Source organism: Oryza brachyantha, chromosome 5 (assembly GCF_000231095.2).
Source record: "Oryza brachyantha chromosome 5, ObraRS2, whole genome shotgun sequence".
In the NCBI taxonomy this organism is placed as follows: domain Eukaryota; kingdom Viridiplantae; phylum Streptophyta; class Magnoliopsida; order Poales; family Poaceae; genus Oryza; species Oryza brachyantha.
In genome coordinates, this window is record NC_023167.2 from 17008763 (window position 1) to 17029943 (window position 21181).

General features: G+C 42.4%; 3 protein-coding genes and 1 non-coding gene across 5 annotated transcripts; 3 read left to right on the forward strand and 1 right to left on the reverse strand.

The window, feature by feature from the left end:
- The first annotated feature begins 904 nt into the window (after positions 1–904).
- On the forward strand, positions 905–7272 carry LOC102707034 (protein LAZ1 homolog 1). 2 transcript variants are annotated; one of them, XM_006654588.2, is made up of 9 exons: positions 905–1085; positions 2888–3300; positions 3452–3508; positions 4029–4137; positions 4522–4706; positions 4778–4866; positions 5047–5302; positions 6209–6451; positions 6539–7272. In XM_006654588.2, the coding sequence occupies exons 2-9, from the start codon at positions 3085–3087 to the stop codon at positions 6845–6847; spliced, it is 1464 nt and encodes a 487-aa protein (XP_006654651.1). In that variant the 5' UTR covers positions 905–1085; positions 2888–3084; the 3' UTR covers positions 6848–7272. The 2 variants fall into 2 exon arrangements, with proteins under 2 accessions (XP_006654651.1, XP_040380387.1); XM_040524453.1 differs by lacking the exon at positions 905–1085 and adding an exon at positions 1411–1589.
- A 250-nt stretch (positions 7273–7522) lies between these two features.
- TRNAA-AGC lies at positions 7523–7595 on the forward strand. Its single transcript has one exon. It is a non-coding gene; the product is annotated as a tRNA-Ala (tRNA).
- Positions 7596–8520: 925 nt separating this feature from the next.
- On the reverse strand, positions 8521–9831 carry LOC121054570. Its single transcript, XM_040524710.1, has one exon. The coding sequence runs from the start codon at positions 9829–9831 to the stop codon at positions 8890–8892; it is 942 nt and encodes a 313-aa protein (XP_040380644.1). The 3' UTR covers positions 8521–8889.
- A 6987-nt stretch (positions 9832–16818) lies between these two features.
- Positions 16819–21181, forward strand: LOC102707676 (probable alpha,alpha-trehalose-phosphate synthase [UDP-forming] 7). The gene is made up of 3 exons (XM_040523863.1): positions 16819–19003; positions 19408–19681; positions 20240–21181. The coding sequence occupies exons 1-3, from the start codon at positions 16956–16958 to the stop codon at positions 20612–20614; spliced, it is 2697 nt and encodes an 898-aa protein (XP_040379797.1). The 5' UTR covers positions 16819–16955; the 3' UTR covers positions 20615–21181.

Consider the following 21181-nt stretch of genomic DNA (forward strand, 5'->3'; position numbering starts at 1 on the left):
TTTCCATACCGAAATACAATTTCATTAAGAGTATGATTTTATCTCATTATGCGAGTCCGAACATAGATAATCTCCTGACGGCTGCTGCATAACCATAGATTTTTGGTTCTCTCTTACCACCCATATAGTATTTATTCACCAATTTATTTTTATTTGCACATATGTTTTTGATCTTTTCCTTAAGAAACTAAACAATTATCCCATAAATCACACGTCGGATGAATAGACAGTCCCACCTTCAGAAATGTTATACGTACGTTCCGACCATACGACCCGTGCTTTCCGTCCACTGTGGTGTTGTGCCCAGTGCTTAACTCCTGCTGTATGTTTGCTGCTGTATAGCTTTCATCGATGTGTTTGTCCTGATTATATACGGGTCGTACAATCGAGACGTACTTAAAATTAAAATTAGTACAAGAAACCGACGTCGAATCTAAAATTTGAATCTTCGCGGACAGAGTTGGTTAGACAGGTCACCAGGACAGCGACTTTTCACCACCTCAGCCCCTCGCACTCGCCCTCTTCGCAACCGGAAAAACGGCGCCGCCGACCCTTCGCCGTCGGCCGCGCATGCGCGAGTGGGCCTGGCTGGGCCTCGTGCGTTTGGGCCGCGAGCCCAATAACAATGCGCGGTTGGTGGGCCCAACAACAAAGGCCGGCCAGGCCCATCGGCAAACACCGTACGGATTCGTGGAGTAGAGCCAGAGGTCTCCTCGACGGCGGGCCCCACTGGGCCCACCGCACAGCGGGCTATTCACGGCACGGGGGCGGCGCCGGCGACGACCACCCGTGCCACGTCGGACGTGGGCCCCACGTGTTTCTGTCTCTGACGAGTGGGCCCTCCCCCCACAAACAGCGGCGGAGGCACACAGGAGAGGAGGAGACCCGTCGCTCTCCGACGGAACCCGTCCGATTTCTTCGAACAAAAGAAAGATAAAAAAAGAAGAAGAAAAGGAAAGAGAGAGAGAGAGAGAAAAAAAAAAAACAAGCGCCAGACAAATTCGTCTCTCGTTGGAAGTGGAGGCGGAGGCGGAGGCTTTCCCCTGTGCCCTAGGCGCGATCTGCTCGCTGCTCCGGCTCCGCAGGTAGCCCCTTCTCGTCTCCCTCGCGGCCTCAGCTCGGCTCCCCGGTCCAATTCGCTTGCTGGTCGTCGACCCGCCGGGAGTGTCGGGTAGATGCTGCTGCTGTTTTTTTTTCCCTTCTCTTTCGATCGAGAGGAAAACTGGGTGGGTTTTCGGGTGGTTTTGGAGTACGGGGTTAGGATGCTTTGGGCGTGCGGCGTGGAGCGGAGCAGATTGCGGCACGAACCGTTGATTCGTTTCGTCAATGCGGTGTGGTTTTGCGCGTCAGTGGGGTGGGGGGGGGGGGGGGGAGATCGCGTGGCCCGCGGCTGTAGTACAGTTTTGAGTGGCTCTGAACAAATGCGTGTTCTGGTTTTCCCCTAACTTCCATGCTGTCCCAAATGTGCATGTTCTGATTTTTTTTTTTACCCCTACATCATGGTGCTTCCACGGAGCATGGAAGCTGTACTGGTGAATCGCTCCGAAATTAGTTCGTGCAGATGTTTATCCTGTGCTCTAGCTCCTGAGGTAAGTGGAGTGGTCGCTAAATTGCTATTTGGTTGGAGCAGGGGGGGGGGGGGGTTTAATTTGTGATTACTAACCCGTGGATGTGTCTGTAAGTTGCATCGTGGACTTTGTATATGCTGATTTAGTTATTCCATCAATTTGCGCTTGCTCGCGTCATTTCCTAATCTGTGACGCTGTTGATTGGTTGGTGGTTTGGTTGTGGACCAGTTGTTGAGAAGAGCAGTTAGATCTTGTTAATTGTTTTTTCTAGTTATGCTACTTATGAAACCAAATTAGGTAAGTATTTCAGCATTTGGTCATTCATTAGTTTGAATTAGAGCGCTAAGATCTTTTACTCTCTTAACGATGGTAGTCTGCTCTCTTAAAAAGGGCAGCAACATGGTTGCCAGGCTGAAAGAAAATTAGATGTATAATCAATATTCAATAATAATCAGAGTGCGCTGTAAGCATATAACAGAAGCCACAAAGGTTTGCCACTGATTACTGGTATGTACTTGTATTTTGCTTTGATTGTTTGTTTGATTCCCTTTTTTCCTGGAGACTTGTTAATTGCAGAGCGTATGCTTTATGGCTTTATTCTTGGAAATAGGGACACAAGAGCTTTGAACAATAAATTCAAATATGTTTTTTTAGATAACAATGATCTTTTTAGTTCTGCTTTAGTTAAAACCTCATGTTATTGGCTATCTTGTTTTATGCCATCTTGTAACTAATAATGAACATTACGAGAACATCTGAAATTTGTGTTAGCACTCAATGTGGAGATACTTTCAAATTGACAGGAATGGGTTGTTTGTAACAGGAGAATAATTAGTACTTAGTTATAGGCTTATGGCTGTAAGAGTTCAACATTTGTTAGTCCTCTTCTTTTAAAAAAAAACTTTTACTGAATTGAAGTGAGCAAGATACTCACAGGTGGAATTTTGGAAATTTTATGATCTATTATTGCATTTGCAGGTTATAGTTGTGCATATGCAGACATTCTCTTCACTATTTTAATTATTAACAAACTCAACACAATTGGGAAGTAGGCAATTATACCAATTTTGACAGTGGAATTATCTGAAAGGATGGGTTTTGTCCTTTTGGGTAATGTCTTAGATGTTGACAATTTTCTTCTCTTTTTTTATGCGCTATAATTCAGTGATAACTGATAACTAATGGATATTATCTGTGTTCCTCTATATTTCTACCAGAAGTTGTATCTCAATATAAAAGCAACAAATAATGTTCAGCCTAAAAACATCGGTGTTATGCTATGTCTATGATATTAAATTATTCAAAATTTGAATCTGCAGGGAAGGAGCAGCATGCTCCACATAGACGCACCACAGAATACTAAAGAGAGCTTTTTCATACCAAAGAAGTACAGAAGAAGATTTGTTCCTTTGTTTCTGAATCCTGGAAATCTCTAGCCTGTAGAAGGAGAAATCCAGGAATTTCAACTCAAGAGAACAGATCACAATATTTTACCCACGGCACTGTATCTCGCAATATGGCACTGAAAAATGTAGTCCGTTTCTTTTTGGTGCTGATACATGTGAGCAGTTGTTTGGGTCGATCAGGGAAAATGTTTTCTCCTGGCTTTGTTTCATTGTCAGAGTCATTGCCGAGCTGGCCAATTTTGAGTGCAGGAATATCTGTGACTGCTTCGCTTGTTTTATCCTTGTTTCTAATATTTGAGCATCTCTGCGCATACCATCAACCTGAGGTAGTTTTCTTTCATAATTTCATTGGAATTACTAGAATAAGAATATATTTTCATACAGATGATTTTAGACTGGAATAAGGGATTACCATTTCTGCTCTTTTCAACTGTGCTGATTTCTTGGTCAATTAATTAATTAATTCGTTTGTTGCAGGAGCAAAAGTTCTTGATTGGTCTCATTCTGATGGTTCCAGTATATGCTGTTCAATCAGTAAGTATACCAAGATGCTTTTGCCTTCTTCCCAGCATTTCTTTATGGTGTGCTGTTGTTGCAGTCAAATTAGTTTTGTGTTATATCACATTTCTGATACTTGGAATGAGAATAGGCCTCCAAATATGTTGGGAAGGGATAAGATAAACTTTATTATAATCGTTTTACTATATTTGTTATTTTTCTCTGTTATGATTGTGTGGTACACTGGTACAGAGTAGTAACTAATGTATAGATCTTACTAGAGTTTATAATAGATTTGACCATTCAATTACCTGGTTACATGTTTTAGTTGTGCCCTTTTGAGCATGGAAAATCGAGCTAATCCAAATTTATTTAAACATTCAAACAAATACCAGTAACTCTGTTCTCTATAAGAATCATTGCTATCACTGTGTAATGCTATGGTTCCCTTCCTGTTCCACCTTTTGTTTTTGCTAACCTGAATGTGTTGTATATAATAACTATGCTTTTATTTATTTAAATACTGATAGGATGGCCTTTCTTGTTCCTTTTGCAGTTCTTCTCGTTACTGAACTCAAATGTTGCATTTATATGTGAATTGATGCGGGACTGTTATGAGGCATTCGCTATGTATTGCTTTGAGAGGTATCTCATAGCATGTTTAGGTGGGTATATATGATTTTTTTGTTGGGATTCTTCGCAGATAAATTTTAAGCTTTTGAGCAAAATTATCCATAATCATAAACTTAGTGTTTCATCTGTATGTATAGAAATAAATTTCATCATATAGTGCAACTTAACTGAATTGAATTTCACTTTGGAGTATGCTGTTTCTATGCCTTTTAAAAAACATACCGGATACTATAAAGAGGTTCCATAAGTGTTGATGAAGCATATTATTCTGCTTCCTGCTTTAAATTGGCCAATGCATATGGCTTGCTTCATTAGAGGGTTAGTGCAAAAAGTATAGTTTTTGTAGCATACAATGACTTCCAGCTTTGCTAAGTTATTTTCCTTCTATGCTATTTGACTGAGTTCTATCATTTAAGGTGGGGAGGAAAGTACAATCAGATTCATGGAGGGTCGGTTTCAAATCAGTGAGAGTTCTCCTCTGCTAGATCTTGATTATGATTACGGCATTGTGAAGCATCCTTTCCCGTTAAACTGGTTTATGAGAAACTGGTACCTTGGTCCTGATTTTTACCATGCTGTGAAGGTTGGGATTGTGCAATATGTAAGTAACCATGAAGACTCTACTTACTTTTTGCTAATTACAGTTCTGATTGAGCATATGCTTTTCTGTAGATGATACTGAAGCCTATTTGTGCCATCTTGGCAATTTTTATGCAACTTATTGGAATCTATGGGGAAGGAAAATTTGCATGGAGATATGGGTGAATTCCTTGGGCTTCTATTCCATTAATTCTTTCGTCTGGTTCTTCATTTTCTTGCACTATAATGAAATGAATGGAGTAGTATTTAAGTCATTATGCACAACCCATGATTCTGTGTTGGAGGCTGACCAAGATGTTTTAAGTTTCTGCATTCTCACAGAATTTGCAATCCTTTTGTAGGTACCCATATTTGGCCATTGTCCTAAATTTCAGCCAGACATGGGCATTATACTGTCTTATACAGTTTTATACTGCCACCAAGGAGAAGTTGGAACCTATTAAACCCCTATCCAAGTTTCTAACCTTCAAATCCATTGTATTTTTGACATGGTGGCAAGGTATTGCTGTTGCATTTCTCTTTTCAACTGGGCTTTTTAAAGGACATTTGGCGCAAAGGTTTCAAACACGTATTCAGGATTACATCATATGCCTTGAGGTATGCATTATCCATTACAGTTTTTCGCACTAGATTTGGGTTGGTTGGCTACTTTTACTTTGTATCCATATATAAAGCAGCAAGTAGTATTTGCTGCCAAGTTGCCTTTTACAAGTCAATTTCATGCTTGATTTATCTGTTCTAGTATCTAGCAGTATGGAAACCTTCAGGATAAATTGGTCAGACTTTTCTTGTTAACTAGTAATATGCGTGTACACTGCAAAGGGCCTGTACCACTGGGAATGTGCTAGGGTGTGGATCTAGCATAAAGCGTGTGACCCCTTTTCTTACCAACCGCTTTTTTTTTTTTTTGTCATGAAAATTTTCCGTCTTCCGGGAGAGCGTGCTGCGCGCAAGGGGAGGGGAGGATGGATAATTCCGCTTTTTTAAGTAGTAGAAATAATTGGTACATGTTGTGCACGATATAGCTAGTTTCTTATTGAGTTGCTAGCATATAGCCCTGTACCCTGTAATTGTAAACTTGTAACATGCCCAGCCTGGGATCCTGGTATTGTCTAGACCATCATTTGTTCATCTTTGCACATTGCACATTGCACATTGATGGATGTTTCTCCGTAAATTGTTTCTCTATGGCTTCCGTTTATATTGTTTACAATATGGTTGTTGTAGCTGTTAGTATGTGAGCTCACTATCTGCTTCTCAATATTGTCACACATATTTTTGATCAACTTTATTCTGTTGTGTGTTGCACTAGAGAAACTTCTTCTTTTTGTTTACTTTCTGCAATACATCAACTTCTGTTACACAATTGATGATATTTCGTTTTGTGCTTCATTAGCATAGAATGTACTGCAGAGAATGATCCTACTCCAATCTCTAGTTTCTCAAGAAATAACTTTATATATAAAGTGATACCCAAACCATTTTGTATCCCTTGTATGACAGATGGGGGTGGCTGCAGTGGTTCATTTGAAAGTATTTCCAGCTAAACCTTACAGACGTGGGGAGAGAAGTGTTAGCAATGTTGCTGTGATGTCTGATTATGCATCTCTGGGAGCTCCAGATCCTGAAGAAGAACAAGAGATTGACAACGTAGCAATCATGCAAGCTGCTCGTCCTGATGCCAGGGACCGGAGATTGAGTTTCCCTCAGAGTGTTCGTGATGTTGTTTTAGGAAGTGGTGAAATTGTATGCTTCTCATTTTTTATATTACAATTGTCTTTAACTATCATATTTTTTCCCTGAATTCACATTTTCTTCTCTTTTACCTTTCAGATGGTTGATGATGTCAAATATACAGTTTCCCACGTCGTGGAGCCTGTGGAGCGGAGTTTTTCCAAGATAAACCGGACACTTCATCAGATCTCTGAAAACGTCAAGCAGCTTGAGAAGCAAAAGAAGAAAGCTAAGGATGACAGTGATGTTCCCCTGGAACCATTTTCAGAGGAATTCGCGGAAGCTCATGACAATGTTTTCGGAGGTAGCGTTAGCGACAGTGGATTTGCTGGGAAAAGGCACAAGAATGCAAAAAGGGCACCGTCGTCTCTGAAACCGTTTGACTTCAGATTAGGCAGATGGTTCTAGTAGTCAGCCAGTTGTAGGTTATTGGGTTTTGGTTCTGACCAACAGGGAGCTAACCTCAAATCCAGCAGTTTATACAACATAGGGATACTGGAGGCAAAGAAATGACAATTCTGGAAACTAACGGTTCGCAGGAGGATGGGGAATGTATCTTCACTTTCTTTCCTAAGCTTCCTCTTGTGTTTATACAACTGATCCTAGCCCTTGTCAATTTCAGGAGGCGATTGTTAGAAAAAAAAATCATGAGAACGGCCTTGTTTAGTACTACCAGTTATTTACACTTGCTACAGGCAAAGAAATACTGAATACTGATGTAACCCTCCTCCCCAAGTTTCTTCGAATTGACATGCATAGAAGGGGTACATTTGTAAACTGTTGAACATGTTTCAAATCGGTAAAGCGAAATCGAAAGTGAAAGTTCTGTTGCTGCCTTGTGCTTGTTCCCTAGAGGGGTATGTGTTTGTGGGACTACTACAACATTGGTTTGCTTTTCAACTAGCAATGAATAAATCTCAAAATAATTCTTTTTGAGATACTAGTCACCTGACATCTTCGGGCCTCTTCGGAACACATAAAATTTACAGGATTTTCGGAGGAAACGGTTTAATACCTCTAATTATTAGAGGCCCTTCATTGTATCTTAGTAGAATTGTTGATTCATTGGATTTAGTACCAATTGGGGATGTAGCTCAGATGGTAGAGCGCTCGCTTAGCATGCGAGAGGTACGGGGATCGATACCCCGCATCTCCATTTAAATTTATTTTTCTCCTGAGAGGTACGGGGATCGATACCCTGCATCTTCATTTACATTTATTTTTTTCTCCTGAGAGGTACGGGGATCGATACCCCGCATCTCCATTTACATTTATTTTTCTCCTGATTGAGTTTGCTATGATAATTGCAGAAAAAAAACTTTAACTACACACTATTCATATTAAAATTTTAAATACTCTTTTTTAGAAAACACTTAAAATCATGTCATATTATTTAAGTGCAATTAATCCAAAATAAAAGTACCAGGCCTTCGTTTATTATAAGTTTATCATTTAAAAAGTATTAGTGGTGGAAGTTTAAAATCATCTTCCGTAAATCCCTGAGTTTAAATCGTATCAAGATATGTTACTCGTCTTTTATCTCCTTGAGTACTTGTTAGAGGCGTATTTGACTTTTTGTTATCTCCTTGAGTACTTGTTAGAGGCACATTTAACTCTTGGTCACTGTTAGAAATAACACCTAACATATTTGTCACCCGCTATCTATGATATGTGGATGCTCATATGCCTATAATATATGGGCACAGTGACAAATATGTAGCACTATTTCTAAGAGTGACAAAACGTTAATTATTCCTGGTTAGAGAGGATACGTACATGTATACATGGTGATGTGTGCGTACAACGTGTGATAGAAAAAGATTATACTGGTGAGTAATTAGCAGCAATCATATCGTATTTTCGTTTCTGCTTATACTTATATATTCAAATATTTTCCAGCATTGGCATTTAGATCGCTAAGAATAAATATATAAAAAAATTATTTATAAATTATTTTTTATTTGTAAATATGTCATTTGAAATTTTTCCACGAAAAAGACAAACAAATCACCCCCAATGTATTGCGGAGACCAATTAGTACGTATTCGAGTTTGAAACTTTGAATCCTAGGAACCGGTGAATTAACCCGGAGGAATCTACAGCTGCCAGCGTGCCATGTACGCCCAAAACCGCAATATCGAAGCCTTGTCCTCGCTTCGTCTCCCCCTCCATTTCGCAACGTTACAAATGTCTCGCCGTCGTTTACAAATTTGAGAATACAACATATTTCGATTCAAGTACCAACACTGTACAAGAACACCTCAATTCACGTGCATTTTGTTTCACCATTAGCTGCAGCTAATGACCATTTTTTAGCAAGCTTTCGATTGCAATTAGCAGCTAATCATGCGAGCCATGGAAACGCTAATTACTTAGGAGTAGCTGAAAAGCGTAGGACACGTGTCACGCGAAGAGGGGGGTTGATTGGCTGAGCTGGCTGACAGTGTGTGTCAGCAGCGGCGAGCTCGTCGCCGGCGGGAGAGGTGGAGGTTGATGTACTCGAACCAGACCTGGCGGAACACCTTGACGATGCAGTCGTGGTGCTCGTCGGCGTTGAGGGCGAGGTAGCACGCCAGCAGCCGCTCCAGCTCCTCCGGCCGGGCGGCGATGCTCCCGCCGCTGCTCGCGATCATCTCCACCATGGACTCCCGGAACGCTCGCTGGGGGTCACGCGTGCGCCGCACCACAGCCAACCTCTCCAGCTCCGGCGCCGCGGCCGCCGCCGCGCGCACCGGACGTACGCGCACGGCGGGCATCCGGCCGGAGACGGAGAACGATCGCCTGCTGCCGCTGATGCTGCTGCGGCGGCGGCGGTGGGCGCGGTGGCGGCGGCGTCGCGTCCTCAGGCGCGCCCCGCCCCCGGCGTCGGTGTCTGATGGTGTCGCGGCGGCGGCGGCGACGGTCGCGTCCGGCGGCGGCTGGGAAGCTGGGGAGCCTGCGAGGGAGAAGGGGATGAGGTGGCCGAGCGGCGGGAGGTCACGGTCGCCGCCGAGGGAGCAGTGGCGACGGCGGCGGCGGGTTTGGCAGAGCCGCCGCGCCACGGCCTCGGCGCTGTCATTGCCAACGGACAGCCGCCGCGGGGCGACCTCCACAGGGGAGCGCCGCGGCGGGCTGGACCTCCCCGGAGCGACGTCGCCTGCCACCACCGACGAGCTCGGGCAGGTCCTCTTGGTGAGAAAAGAATGGAACGCGGTCGCCGGCGGCGGCGGCGCGTGCTTGGCGCCACCAGCCTTCCCTTGGGACGACCTCGCCGTCAGCTTGGCGATCCACGACAGCGGCGAGAAGGAGAACGCCGCCGCCTTCCCCTTGCCCCTCCGCTCATCACTCTCCCCTCCCCTTCGCTCCACCGCCGCCGAAGAAGCTTGCTGCTGCCTCCTGATCCCCCACCCCATGGCTTCCCAGCTAGCTACACTTGTGATCTCCTCTGCTTGTGAGCAGGTGGAAGTGAGTGAGACGACGACGAGACGCGAGGCCGGTTTTAAAGCGTGCAAGTTTTGGCGGTTAGGTCACTGCCGCTGTCGGAACTTGGACTCTAGTCTACTGCCTCTATAGCTTTAGCCTTCCGGTGCTTAGGTGGTGTTTGGGACAAGGGGCTAAACTTTAGTCTCTCGTCCTATCAGATATTTTGACACTTATTATGAATAGTGAACGTTACTTATTAATAAAACTCATTTATAATTTTGGACTAATTCGCGAGACAAATCTAATGAGCCTTAATTCGTGATTAACTTATGTGATGCTACAGTAAACATACTCTAATTATGAATTAATTAGGCTTAAAAAATTCGTCTCGTGAATTACCACTCATTTATGAAATTGGTTTTTTTTTATTAATCTATGTTTAATACTTCAAATTAGTGTCAAAACATCCGATGTGACATGGGGCTGAAAAGTTTAGCCACATCTAAACAACCCCTTAATACGGCTCCCTTCATTGATCTCCCCTTCATTAATGTAGCTATATGACTAGATTTGTGTTCATTTAGATACCTATACTTTAGAGCAATATTACGGTATCAGTAAATTTAAATCCAACTATTTATTTTTAATAAGTATATTAAACATTTTATTTGAAACTTTGGTAATACATATTTACTAATTCATCTATCTTAACATAATATATGACATATAAATTTATCGTAATGCTATATATTTTGGTTTTAATTTTACCTCCATAAAATTTCTACTACACCTACCGTTGATGTAGTATAATAAAATAACGAATGACTCACGATGATTAGATGGTATGCTAAAAAAAATCCATATTTTGACATGATATGATATCTCTGTACCAAAATATAACTATTTTTGGTTTGTTTAATATGGATTAAGGTTGAGATAAAAATATTGTATTGTCCAATTTTGTAAATAAAGAATTGATGAGAGTAAGAGAGTACGGGAGGATAAAATAAGGAAAAATGTGAATGAAAATGATTAATGAGATAAGTAGTGCTACGAATAGTGCTAGAAATATTCATATTTTAAAATGAGATTCAAATCTTGTAAACACTCTCTGTATTTAAGATCGGAGGGAATTTCGTCATCGTTAATTGGTACTGTTTTAACTTTTACCACTAATAGTTCTTACATGGTTAAACTTTGATGATAAAAAAATTTCAATCTTATGTTTACGACGCAAAGCACTTTGACAATACGAGCATGCGACATGTTTGCAGGTATTTGTAAACTTTATGCAAGAATAAAATGGTCAAATTTTAAATATGAATAGCGTCAGATATATTTGGGAACAGGGAGTCTAAAACATTCAGGCAAAAGAAGAAAGCAAAGCCAAAACAAAGTCGGCACGCTTCAATTTCAGACAAGCGTGATCTGAAGTTCTGAACTCTGAAGCCAATGTTTGCATGCATGGACGCATGGATTTTCGAAAGGCACTGGCGGCTTCAGACATCAGAAGACGATGCATGTAGGGCCCCATCTCACAGTCACAGAAACAGCCATGATTCAACCATTCATTAATCCACTCCTTTGTCTGTGCAGCTCTTGTACTTTCTGCCGTCCTCTCTCTAACACATTTTGCCAATGCAATGCAGGAACAGACAATGGACAAACACAGTCAGATTGTGTGAGAGAGAGAGAGGGTAAAGGAAGGGGACAAAGCAGAGGCAAAAGTGTCTTGATGGCTGAAAGCCTGAAGCAAAGGTTTATGGGTTGATGGTGAGAGCAGGTTAGCACCTAGTACTACCATGGCTTGCTAGGCCTTTTGCTTTTGTGTTTTCTTCAGTACTGCTGCTGCTGATGCTGCTGGATGGTCAGTTTGGTCACTGCTTGTGCTTGATCTTGTGCTCCTTTGTCTGATGATCGTTTGAACAAAGTCCCCGCCAGGGCTACCATGGGTTTGCAGATTGCAGTTCTCTTTGACTCCTGCCAACAAAGTTCAAAATTTTGCTGGTTTCTTCCCCACTGGGATTTGACAATGCAATTATATGGAGTACAGTAAGTGTGACAGCTTAAAATCTGTCGTGTGAGGCGTTGTTAGCACGGTGAAAGTTCAGATTTTGAACCGGTTTGTACGGCAGGTGATTACATTATACTCCTACATGTAGTGTCTGACTGTCAGTGGCCTTGTAGAACTGTACTAGGAGCATATTGGTTGGTCCAGTCCATGGCTAGTTACATTCACCTCCAAATGGACAACTTGCGTGCAGCACTCTTGCTGAGATCGAGCATGTACTGTATGTCATGTACGATGCCATCCAAGATACTGTAATTCACGTGCCTTTTACTTTGATGGTTGCTTCTTCAGTTCAAAAGGTCTCTCTGTTTTACTCTTGTTCTAGCCATTGGCAAGTCTGAAGAACCTAGACTGAATTCTAAACTGTGGCTAGGTACTGCTCTATCAGTACAGTATAAAGAAGCAATTTTTTGAATCCTTTTCAAGTAGGAGTATGAGATTATTTAGAGCTAGGAGTATGAGATTATTATAGCCTCGCAAGTTGCAGTTCATAGCTAGCCAGTGTCAATTCTTTACTGGTAGTGTTTCTTTCAGCTCAATGATGATGAAATATATCACGCCGTCAGATTTGTGCAGGTAGACTGAAATCTCTTACAGGAATGATATATTACTGCAACACTGTCCATCATATGAGAGTTGCAAGTTTCTGAACTCTGAAAATTGTCCAGAATCTCTTACAGGGATCTTTTTGTTCATCTTCTCCTAGTATACTCCTGTATCATGGGCCCCTTGCCAAGCAGAGGAAAACCTACTTGCACTCGTTTGCATTTTCATTCAGTAAAAACATGTAGCTTGTACTGTGTATAAACAGCAAGAAGGTCTTGTGCTTATTATTCCAAGTTGTCAATTTCTAAATTCCACCTCGATTAGAGGCAATGAACATTATGAACCTTATAAAACATAGCTCTAGCTTGCACAGTTACACTGCCTGAACAAGATGACACCTACTGTTTTCAGCTACACTTATTCTTGCTGTTTCAGTTCACCGTTTGATTTTTACCAGATAAACCTGAAGTTCAAAATGCGCATATCCATTGTTCAAACTTGCAAGAGATGGGAGGAAAACAGTCTGATCAGTGTCGTTGTATATCCGTGAAGAAAAATTGAAATGAAATGAAAAGAGGGGACAAAAGAGGAGAATACTGTGGTCCCTCCAAAAAAAAATCGAATTTCAGTGTTCAAAGTGGAACCCTCAAAGCGATTCCAATCCAGCATTTGCATATTATGGATGAGTGTAACTGTCAACTCTGAATGCTGCAAGTGTCAACTAAAGCCAAACGCACTCACCATCATCACCAGCCCCCATCATGTACTGCTTTTTGCTGATTAAGATGGTGCCCAAGAACAAAGCCTCTCATCAGATTGGCCAAAGCACACACATCTCAGTCTTAATAATTCCAAAATGGAGCAGCACAAGTCTTGGCTAGTGGCTGCTTCTCTTCCACATGCAAACCATATAAAATTTTCAGAAGAAAAGGTAGCATTTTCAGCTCCAGAATAAAATACTACAGCCCTAAAAAAGAAACCATCTTTGCTTCCTAATATAACAAAACAGCTTGCTTAGGCTCTACTAACCAAAGCTGAAAAGCACTTTGGAGAGATGGTGCTGGATCAAATATTATAACCAAAAGCAACACAAATCTTCAGAGATAACAACAATACCACACTACAGCAAAACCAAGGCCAACAAGAACTGGCCCCCACTGATCCTTCCTCTGATGATGCGGCAATTGAGAGAGAGATTCCATCCAAGAAAACTATAGAAAGAAGAACAAAAGAAAGGCTTGACTAGTACATGCAACTTGCCAGAGTCTACATGGCCAACTGGGCCATCACATTTTATTCTCAAATCGGCCAAGTTGCAGCTGCACACACACAATCAATTGGGTATTGGATATGTAGGTCAGGGAGGGCATGGCTGCTGCTCCCTTCACGTTATCCGAATAAAATCGAGGGGATATGCTGATGCCTCGGAGGCAAGGTTTACAAATGTGATGAGAACCAGACCACATTTCACAAAATTTGGACCTTTGTTTTAACCAATTCGGTAATTTAAATTCGCTTGTTTTTTCAGTAAGTTCAAAAAAATCAAACTGATTTTTCAATTTTTTAACAAAGTTTGTTTAAATTTCACAGTTTTTGTCGGTTTATCATTGATTATGCGAAATCCAAAGATACCACCTGTAAGCAGTTTTTATCTGGTACATAAATTATATATTCTCTTAGTTTCATATTATAAATTTTTTTAAGCTTATTTAGATCTATATGTGTTAATAAATATATAAAATATATATATTAATATATTTGTGAATTTAAGTAAAGTTGTATAATACGTAACGGTGGGGGTAGAAATGCATACGGTGTGATTTGCATTGCATTCGGAGAGAGATGAGTTGTTTGGTGGTCGGTGCACCTCACGCCCTTAATTGCACATCAAGCTTTTCCGCCTTATCCTCTTTTTTTTTTTTCATGCTTGGCTGTTAGCTTTGCTGTCATGGAGGAGTATTAGCGACGCGTCTTGAAGGAGAAAAAGAACGCGCGCGCACACACAACTCGTTGGATTAGATTGGGGACGGCGTGCTGACTAGACGCCTACTAGGCAAGCGGCTGGCGTGGCGTGGACGGTCGTGGTCGGCCACGTCATCGCCGACGCATCCTCACAGACAGCTCGAGGACGACCCACGTGGCCTCAGCCCTCCACAAGTCAACCAGGCAATTAATGTGGATAAGGAGTACTAGTAGTACTTTTTTCCCTTTTTTAGAAATGTGGATAACAGATTTGGTATTTAAACGACGAGATTGACGGTATGGTTAACTGCTAGCAGTACCATTGATATATAGTTAATTCAATGGTTGATTTATATACTTTTGTCGAATTTTAATAGATTATATCATTGATTATTGATTTTTCATATACGGTTGACCGCTCATTTTTACTCAAAAATTTATATAATTATTTTTATTTTATTATGATTGGGTTTATTAATAAATATATTTTATCTATAACTTATATCTTATTGCATAAATTTTTTTAAAAGGTAATCAAATATGTACCAAAATATTAATGATAACATCTATTAAAATGTGATATAGTATAACGGTTAGCTACATATATGCATTAGTCTATCGTTTGTTTATGGCCTACTTTTTTTTCTTAATATGTTAAAGCCATGTCGTAACTACCTATAAATCTGCAACTCAGTTTTTACCACTCCTCTTATTTATCAATCCTTCATGTAGTATAATTGTGATGTGTGAAAATTTTATAGCTTACTTACATAGTGTTATTGTATTTGCTCTAATGACTAGTAGTATGTTTATAGAATTAAAATATATCTTATAAATAAAACATTTCTAGAATGTTACTTATCCTATTAGTCACCTTCATACAAATTTATCTCTAGTTTACTCCGAACTAACTATCACTCGTGACATTGTTCATATTTAACAAGGAGCATACACATCATTTTCTGACTTTAATAACTTGTTTTTCAAGACCTAGGAACCAACTCATAATGGGACAGATGCAGTAGCACTTGCACCTATGTCTTTTTTTCATTATTTTGTTATTTTCCTTAATTACATCAGTCACGCGTAAAATATTATTTATGTTTTATTATATAATAATAATAAAAATATTAATCATAAAATGATTTCAATAAAATAAAAGAGTTAAATATTATATAAAAACATAAATTTATTTTGGGACGCATGGAGCATCCATTTTAAGATCGAGATATGCGTTTAGAGTTGGGCGGACTAGATGATACCGGCAAGAAAATCCGTCCACACCCTTTACTCCATATTTCATTTAACCCATTTCTTACTCGGGGTGATTGAGACAAGGGACTGAATCACTTATTATAAATTATAAACATAAACTATTAATAAAACTTATCTATAATCTTAGACTAATTTACGAGACGAATCTATTGAGCTTAATTAATCTATGATTAGCCTATACGATACTACAGTAAACATGCTCTAATTATGGATCAATTATGCTTAAAAATTTGTCACGTAAATTAGCTCTTATTTCTGTAATTAGTTTTATAATTAGTCTATGTTTAATATTTATAAAAAGTGTCCAACCATTCAATGTTATAAGTTTCATGAACATGATTACCTAGAATGACACATCATCTAAAAAGTTTAAAACTAGGATAAAACACTCATCTCTCAATACATAGTTTCATTTATTGTTTACATGCAAAACACAAGCCGGTAAGGTTTCATCTCCATAAACTCATTTCATCTCTCTCTTCATTAATATTTTATCATATTATTAAAAATGTCTACGTGACACCATATTTATTGCCCATGCAACTCACGTTGATATTGCCTAAAAAGCAACTTCTAAACAACCCTTTAATCACAATTAACGTGTCCCTCACGCTCACGTGGCCCCGGCGCTACCAGACACGTGTTTCACGCCTCCGCGCCCCTCGCTTTTGCTGTTTGCGTTGCGGTTGCATCTGAAAGACCGACCGCAATTCAAAGCCCCGCTCGGGAAATTCCCCATTAAACCCACCCCACCCCCAACCCCCCCCCCCGCCACTGTAGGTGCTCGGTCCACCTCGCCTCGTCCGTCCATCGCGTGGGCCCCGCCCCGACCGAACGCCATCTCGGACGTCCATTCGCCCGGGGAGGTGTGTGGGCCCGCCCTTGTCAGGTGGCAGCGTGGCGCCAGCTGGCACCGGTGGGGGCACGCACCACCTTATCCTCTTTTCCCGATGCGCGTTCACCTCCCTAGACGCGGCGCGGTGGACCGGACGGTGGTGCGTCAGGTGGTGGGCCCGGGGTGTCGGTGAGGGGCAGGTTCATTGCGGACCGGGTCCAACGCGCCCCCCGGGGGAATATACCGCGCTCGTCTTCCTCGCCGCTCGCCCCTCCCCCATTTCCGAACTCGAAATGCCGCGGGGGTAGGAGAGGAGAGGAGCGGAGGCAGTTGGATCAGATCAAATCGAGGGGAGGGTGCGGAGGGCTAGGGTTTGGGGGTTGAGAGAGAGGGGATCGGGAGGGAGGCTAGGGTTAGTATCAACCATGATGTCGAGGTCGTACACCAACCTGCTCGACCTCGCGGCGGGGAACTTCGCGGCGCTGGGGCCGGCGGGGGGAGGGAGGAGGCGGTCGGGGTCGTTCGGGGCGAAGCGGATGACGCGGGTGATGACGGTGCCCGGGACGCTGTCGGAGCTGGACGACGAGGACGACGAGCCGGCGGCGACGAGCAGCGTGGCGTCCGACGTGCCGTCGTCGGCGGTGTGCGAGCGCCTCATCGTGGTGGCCAACCAGCTCCCCGTGGTGGCGCGACGCCGGGCGGACGGGCGCGGGTGGACGGTGTCGTGGGACGACGACTCGCTCCTCCTCCGCCTCCGCGACGGCGTCCCCGACGAGATGGAGGTGCTCTTCATCGGCACCCTCCGCGCCGACGTGCCCGCCTGCGAGCAGGACGAGGTGTCGCAGACCCTAATCGACGGGTTCGGGTGCGCCCCCGTGTTCCTCCCCGCGGGGCTCTACGACCGCTTCTACCAGAACTTCTGCAAGAGCTACCTCTGGCCGCTGTTCCACTACATGCTTCCCTTCGCCTCCGCCTTGCCAACCGCCGCATCCGGCGATGGCCGGTTCGACCGCGGCGCATGGGAGGCGTACGTGCTCGCCAACAAATATTTCTTCGAGAAGGTGGTCGAGGTCATCAACCCGGAGGACGACTACGTTTGGGTCCACGATTACCACCTCATGGCGCTGCCTACCTTCCTCCGCCGCCGCTTCATTCGCCTCCGCATCGGATTCTTCCTCCACAGCCCTTTTCCCTCTTCAGAGATCTACCGCTCCCTACCCATCCGAGACGAGATCCTAAGAACACTGCTTAATTGCGATCTCATTGGATTCCACACATTCGATTATGCGAGACACTTCCTGTCCTGCTGTAGTAGGATGCTGGGGATAGAGTACCAATCAAAGCGAGGAAACATTGGATTGGATTACTTTGGCCGCACTGTTGGGATCAAGATTATGCCAGTTGGTATCCATATGGGTCAATTGCAATCAGTGCTGCGATCGTCTGAGAAAGAACAGAGGGTTACTGAGCTACGGCAGCAATTTGAGGGCAAGTCCGTGTTTCTTGGGGTGGATGATATGGATATCTTCAAAGGAATCAATTTAAAACTTCTTGCGTTTGAGAATATGCTGAGGATGCATCCCAAGTGGCAGGGAAGAGCTGTGTTGGTGCAAATAGCAAACCCAGCACGAGGGAAGGGAAAGGATCTGGAGGCCATCCAGGCTGAGATTCGAGAGAGTTCTCAGAGAATTAACAGGGAGTTTGGCCGGTCAGGTTACAGTCCAGTGATTCTCATTGACCGGAGTGTGCCAAGTGTGGAGAGGCTTGCATATTACACGATCGCTGAGTGTGTCGTGGTGACAGCTGTGAGGGATGGGATGAATTTGACACCATATGAATACATTGTCTGCAGGGAGGGGATACCTGGCTCTGAATCTGAACCAGAGGTGAGTGGACCAAAGAAGAGCATGTTAGTTGTGTCGGAGTTTATTGGTTGCTCACCTTCACTGAGCGGTGCCATTCGTATTAACCCGTGGAATATTGAGGCAACTGCAGAGGCACTGAATGAGGCCATCTCGATGTCAGAGCGTGAAAAGCAGCTCAGGCATGAAAAACATTATCGTTATGTCAGCACCCATGATGTTGCATATTGGTCTAAGAGCTTCGTACAGGACCTGGAGAGGGCTTGCAAGGATCACTTTAGGAAACCATGCTGGGGCATTGGATTGGGATTTGGCTTCAGGGTGGTAGCCCTAGACCCACATTTCACAAAGCTTAATTTGGATTCAATTATAATGTCTTATGAGAGAGCAAAGAGTAGAGCTATATTTCTTGACTATGATGGTACATTGGTGCCACAGGCTTCCCTCAACAAGAGTCCAAGCGAAGAATTAGTGAGGATTGTTAATGCCCTATGCGCAGATAGGAATAACACCGTTTTCATTGTCAGCGGGAGAAGCAAGGATGACTTGAGCAAAAAGCTTATCGCATGTCCAAAACTAGGAATTGCAGCTGAACATGGCTACTTCTTAAGGTACAATTCCTCGACTGTATAGTTAACCTTTTTTTGTTGCTGGTACAATCTACATTTCTTCCTTTATGAAAAGTTGCACTTTACCATAAATACTAGAAGGTCTTTGCATTATGCAGGACTAGCAGCCATCTGCACCTTTTCAAAATACGATTTTGAGTTAATTATAATTTATGTTATCAGAATGGAAGGATCATATTCATTTAACCTTTGGAACTTGTGTACTAGATCCTGATCTTACTTTTACGTTAAAGTCCATGGCATCAGCAGATATTCATTTATGTTTAATTTGGTCTGCTTGCTGTTTTTATTACCTATGGAGTGTGATGACAAGTGCAGTCCCTTGACTCCCTCTTCAATTTTATCAAAATTAAACGGATGATGGAATGATTTGTTTCAATATGTAGGTGGACTAGAGACGAAGAGTGGCAAACCACTGCACATACCTCAGATTTTGGATGGATGCAAATGGCGAGGCCAGTGATGAATCTTTATACTGAAGCAACTGATGGGTCCACCATTGAGACGAAAGAAACTGCATTGGTGTGGCACCATCAGGACGCTGACCAAGGTTTTGGCTCTTCCCAGGCAAAGGAGATGCTTGATCACTTGGAAGGTGTATTAGCAAATGAACCAGTCTCAGTCAAGAGTGGCCAGTTCATCGTCGAAGTCAAACCTCAGGTTCATTATCTCAAATTCTTGCATTCCTTTGGCAAGGGCATCATTACTCTATTCATGAAACCAAATGTTTTTTTTTTTTGCCTTTTGTGGAGAACAGTTTCTGTACCAAATAATCCACAATTTAACTTTGACCATTTAATTCTTATTAGTCTGATGTTCCTAGTTGAGATGCAGCTATTTCTTCTTGGCACAGGCCATTATTTTTTCCATGACTATATAGAGCTACAAGGTGATCATGATAGATCTGCATATATTGGCTTCACAGTTTTTTTTTTCTGTGTTGGTTGTTATGCCTTCTCAATTTCAGTTCACTTTGCATTTTGGTGAAGACTTAACGTTGGACAAAATGCAAGATATCATAACTAAAACAATTCTATTTTATATTCTCTCCATGTTCAAAACAAAATCGTGAATTGCGATAGAACACTTCCTATGTCGGCCTTCTTTATGGCTTAATGCTATACATATTACTTGACAGTTTGATTTCACCTGCTCCAGGCTTTTCATTTCTAACATATGCATCGGTGTGGAGTCCTCATTTATTCCTTTGTGCTGCAGGGTGTTAGCAAAGGGCTCATTGCTGAGAAGATACTCTCATCAATGAAGGAGAAAGGGCAACAGGCAGATTTTGTATTATGCATTGGTGATGACAGGTCAGATGAGGATATGTTTGAAAATATTGCTGATGTCATGAAAAGGAGCATTGTTGCACCGAAAACTCCACTTTTTGCATGTACCGTGGGCCAGAAGCCAAGCAAAGCTAGGTTCTACCTGGATGATACATTCGAAGTAGTCACCATGTTGAGTTCACTAGCGGATGCTTCAGAACCAGACCCTATAGACTTCGAAGATGACTTGGCCACATCAGTCTCATCCATAGATATTGGTGACAATCTGAGACAATTCAGTAATATAAGGACAGAAGGATCTTAGCCTGGTGTTTTCATTCTATTTGAACTGCGTGATGGCATGTGAAACAAAATGAAACACCAGAAGGTTAAATATGCTACATGTCAAGATGTCAAATTCTTGGATTCATGATTCATTTTGGTGAATATGATGGGGTTCCTCAGGTGGGTAAGGAGATTAAAACATATAGCTGCAAATACTCTGAAGTCTGGAAATGGATTACAGTTGAGTAGCTCCCAAATAACCTCATTCTGCATTTTGTTACGGCGGCATTTGGTACCTGTCGCTGCTTTATGTCCATAAATGACCTGCCATGTTACTTTCCATTTGAATTTGTATCCCAATGCATCGGCTTGGCAGAAGTGCATCGGTGCAATGTGGGAAATATGAGGGTAATCCTGTGACAGGATGACTGCAGCTTGTGATTTCTTGTTTGTTATCCTGGTTAACATAAATCGCCTAGTAGAGAAAACTAGTGATGTTTTTCGTCTTAATGTTGTGGCAGTGTGGAGGTTGACATTTGATTCATTGGTTGACAGCCTTATCTGTATCATCCTTATATGTAGCTAATTTATATCGAGTTCTTCAGAA

Bases quoted from the DNA above. Each gene is read 5' to 3' on its own strand.
- LOC102707034 (XM_006654588.2), top strand. From the start codon at position 3,085: ATGGCACTGAAAAATGTAGTCCGTTTCTTTTTGGTGCTGATACATGTG. The intron at 4,867-5,046 runs GTGAATTCCTTG...ATCCTTTTGTAG, and splicing joins AAATTTGCATGGAGATATGG to GTACCCATATTTGGCCATTG. The intron at 5,303-6,208 runs GTATGCATTATC...CTTGTATGACAG, and splicing joins ATTACATCATATGCCTTGAG to ATGGGGGTGGCTGCAGTGGT.
- LOC121054570 (XM_040524710.1), bottom strand. From the start codon at position 9,831: ATGGGGTGGGGGATCAGGAGGCAGCAGCAAGCTTCTTCGGCGGCGGTG.
- LOC102707676 (XM_040523863.1), top strand. From the start codon at position 16,956: ATGATGTCGAGGTCGTACACCAACCTGCTCGACCTCGCGGCGGGGAAC. The intron at 19,004-19,407 runs GTACAATTCCTC...TTCAATATGTAG, and splicing joins GAACATGGCTACTTCTTAAG to GTGGACTAGAGACGAAGAGT. The intron at 19,682-20,239 runs GTTCATTATCTC...TTTGTGCTGCAG, and splicing joins TCGTCGAAGTCAAACCTCAG to GGTGTTAGCAAAGGGCTCAT.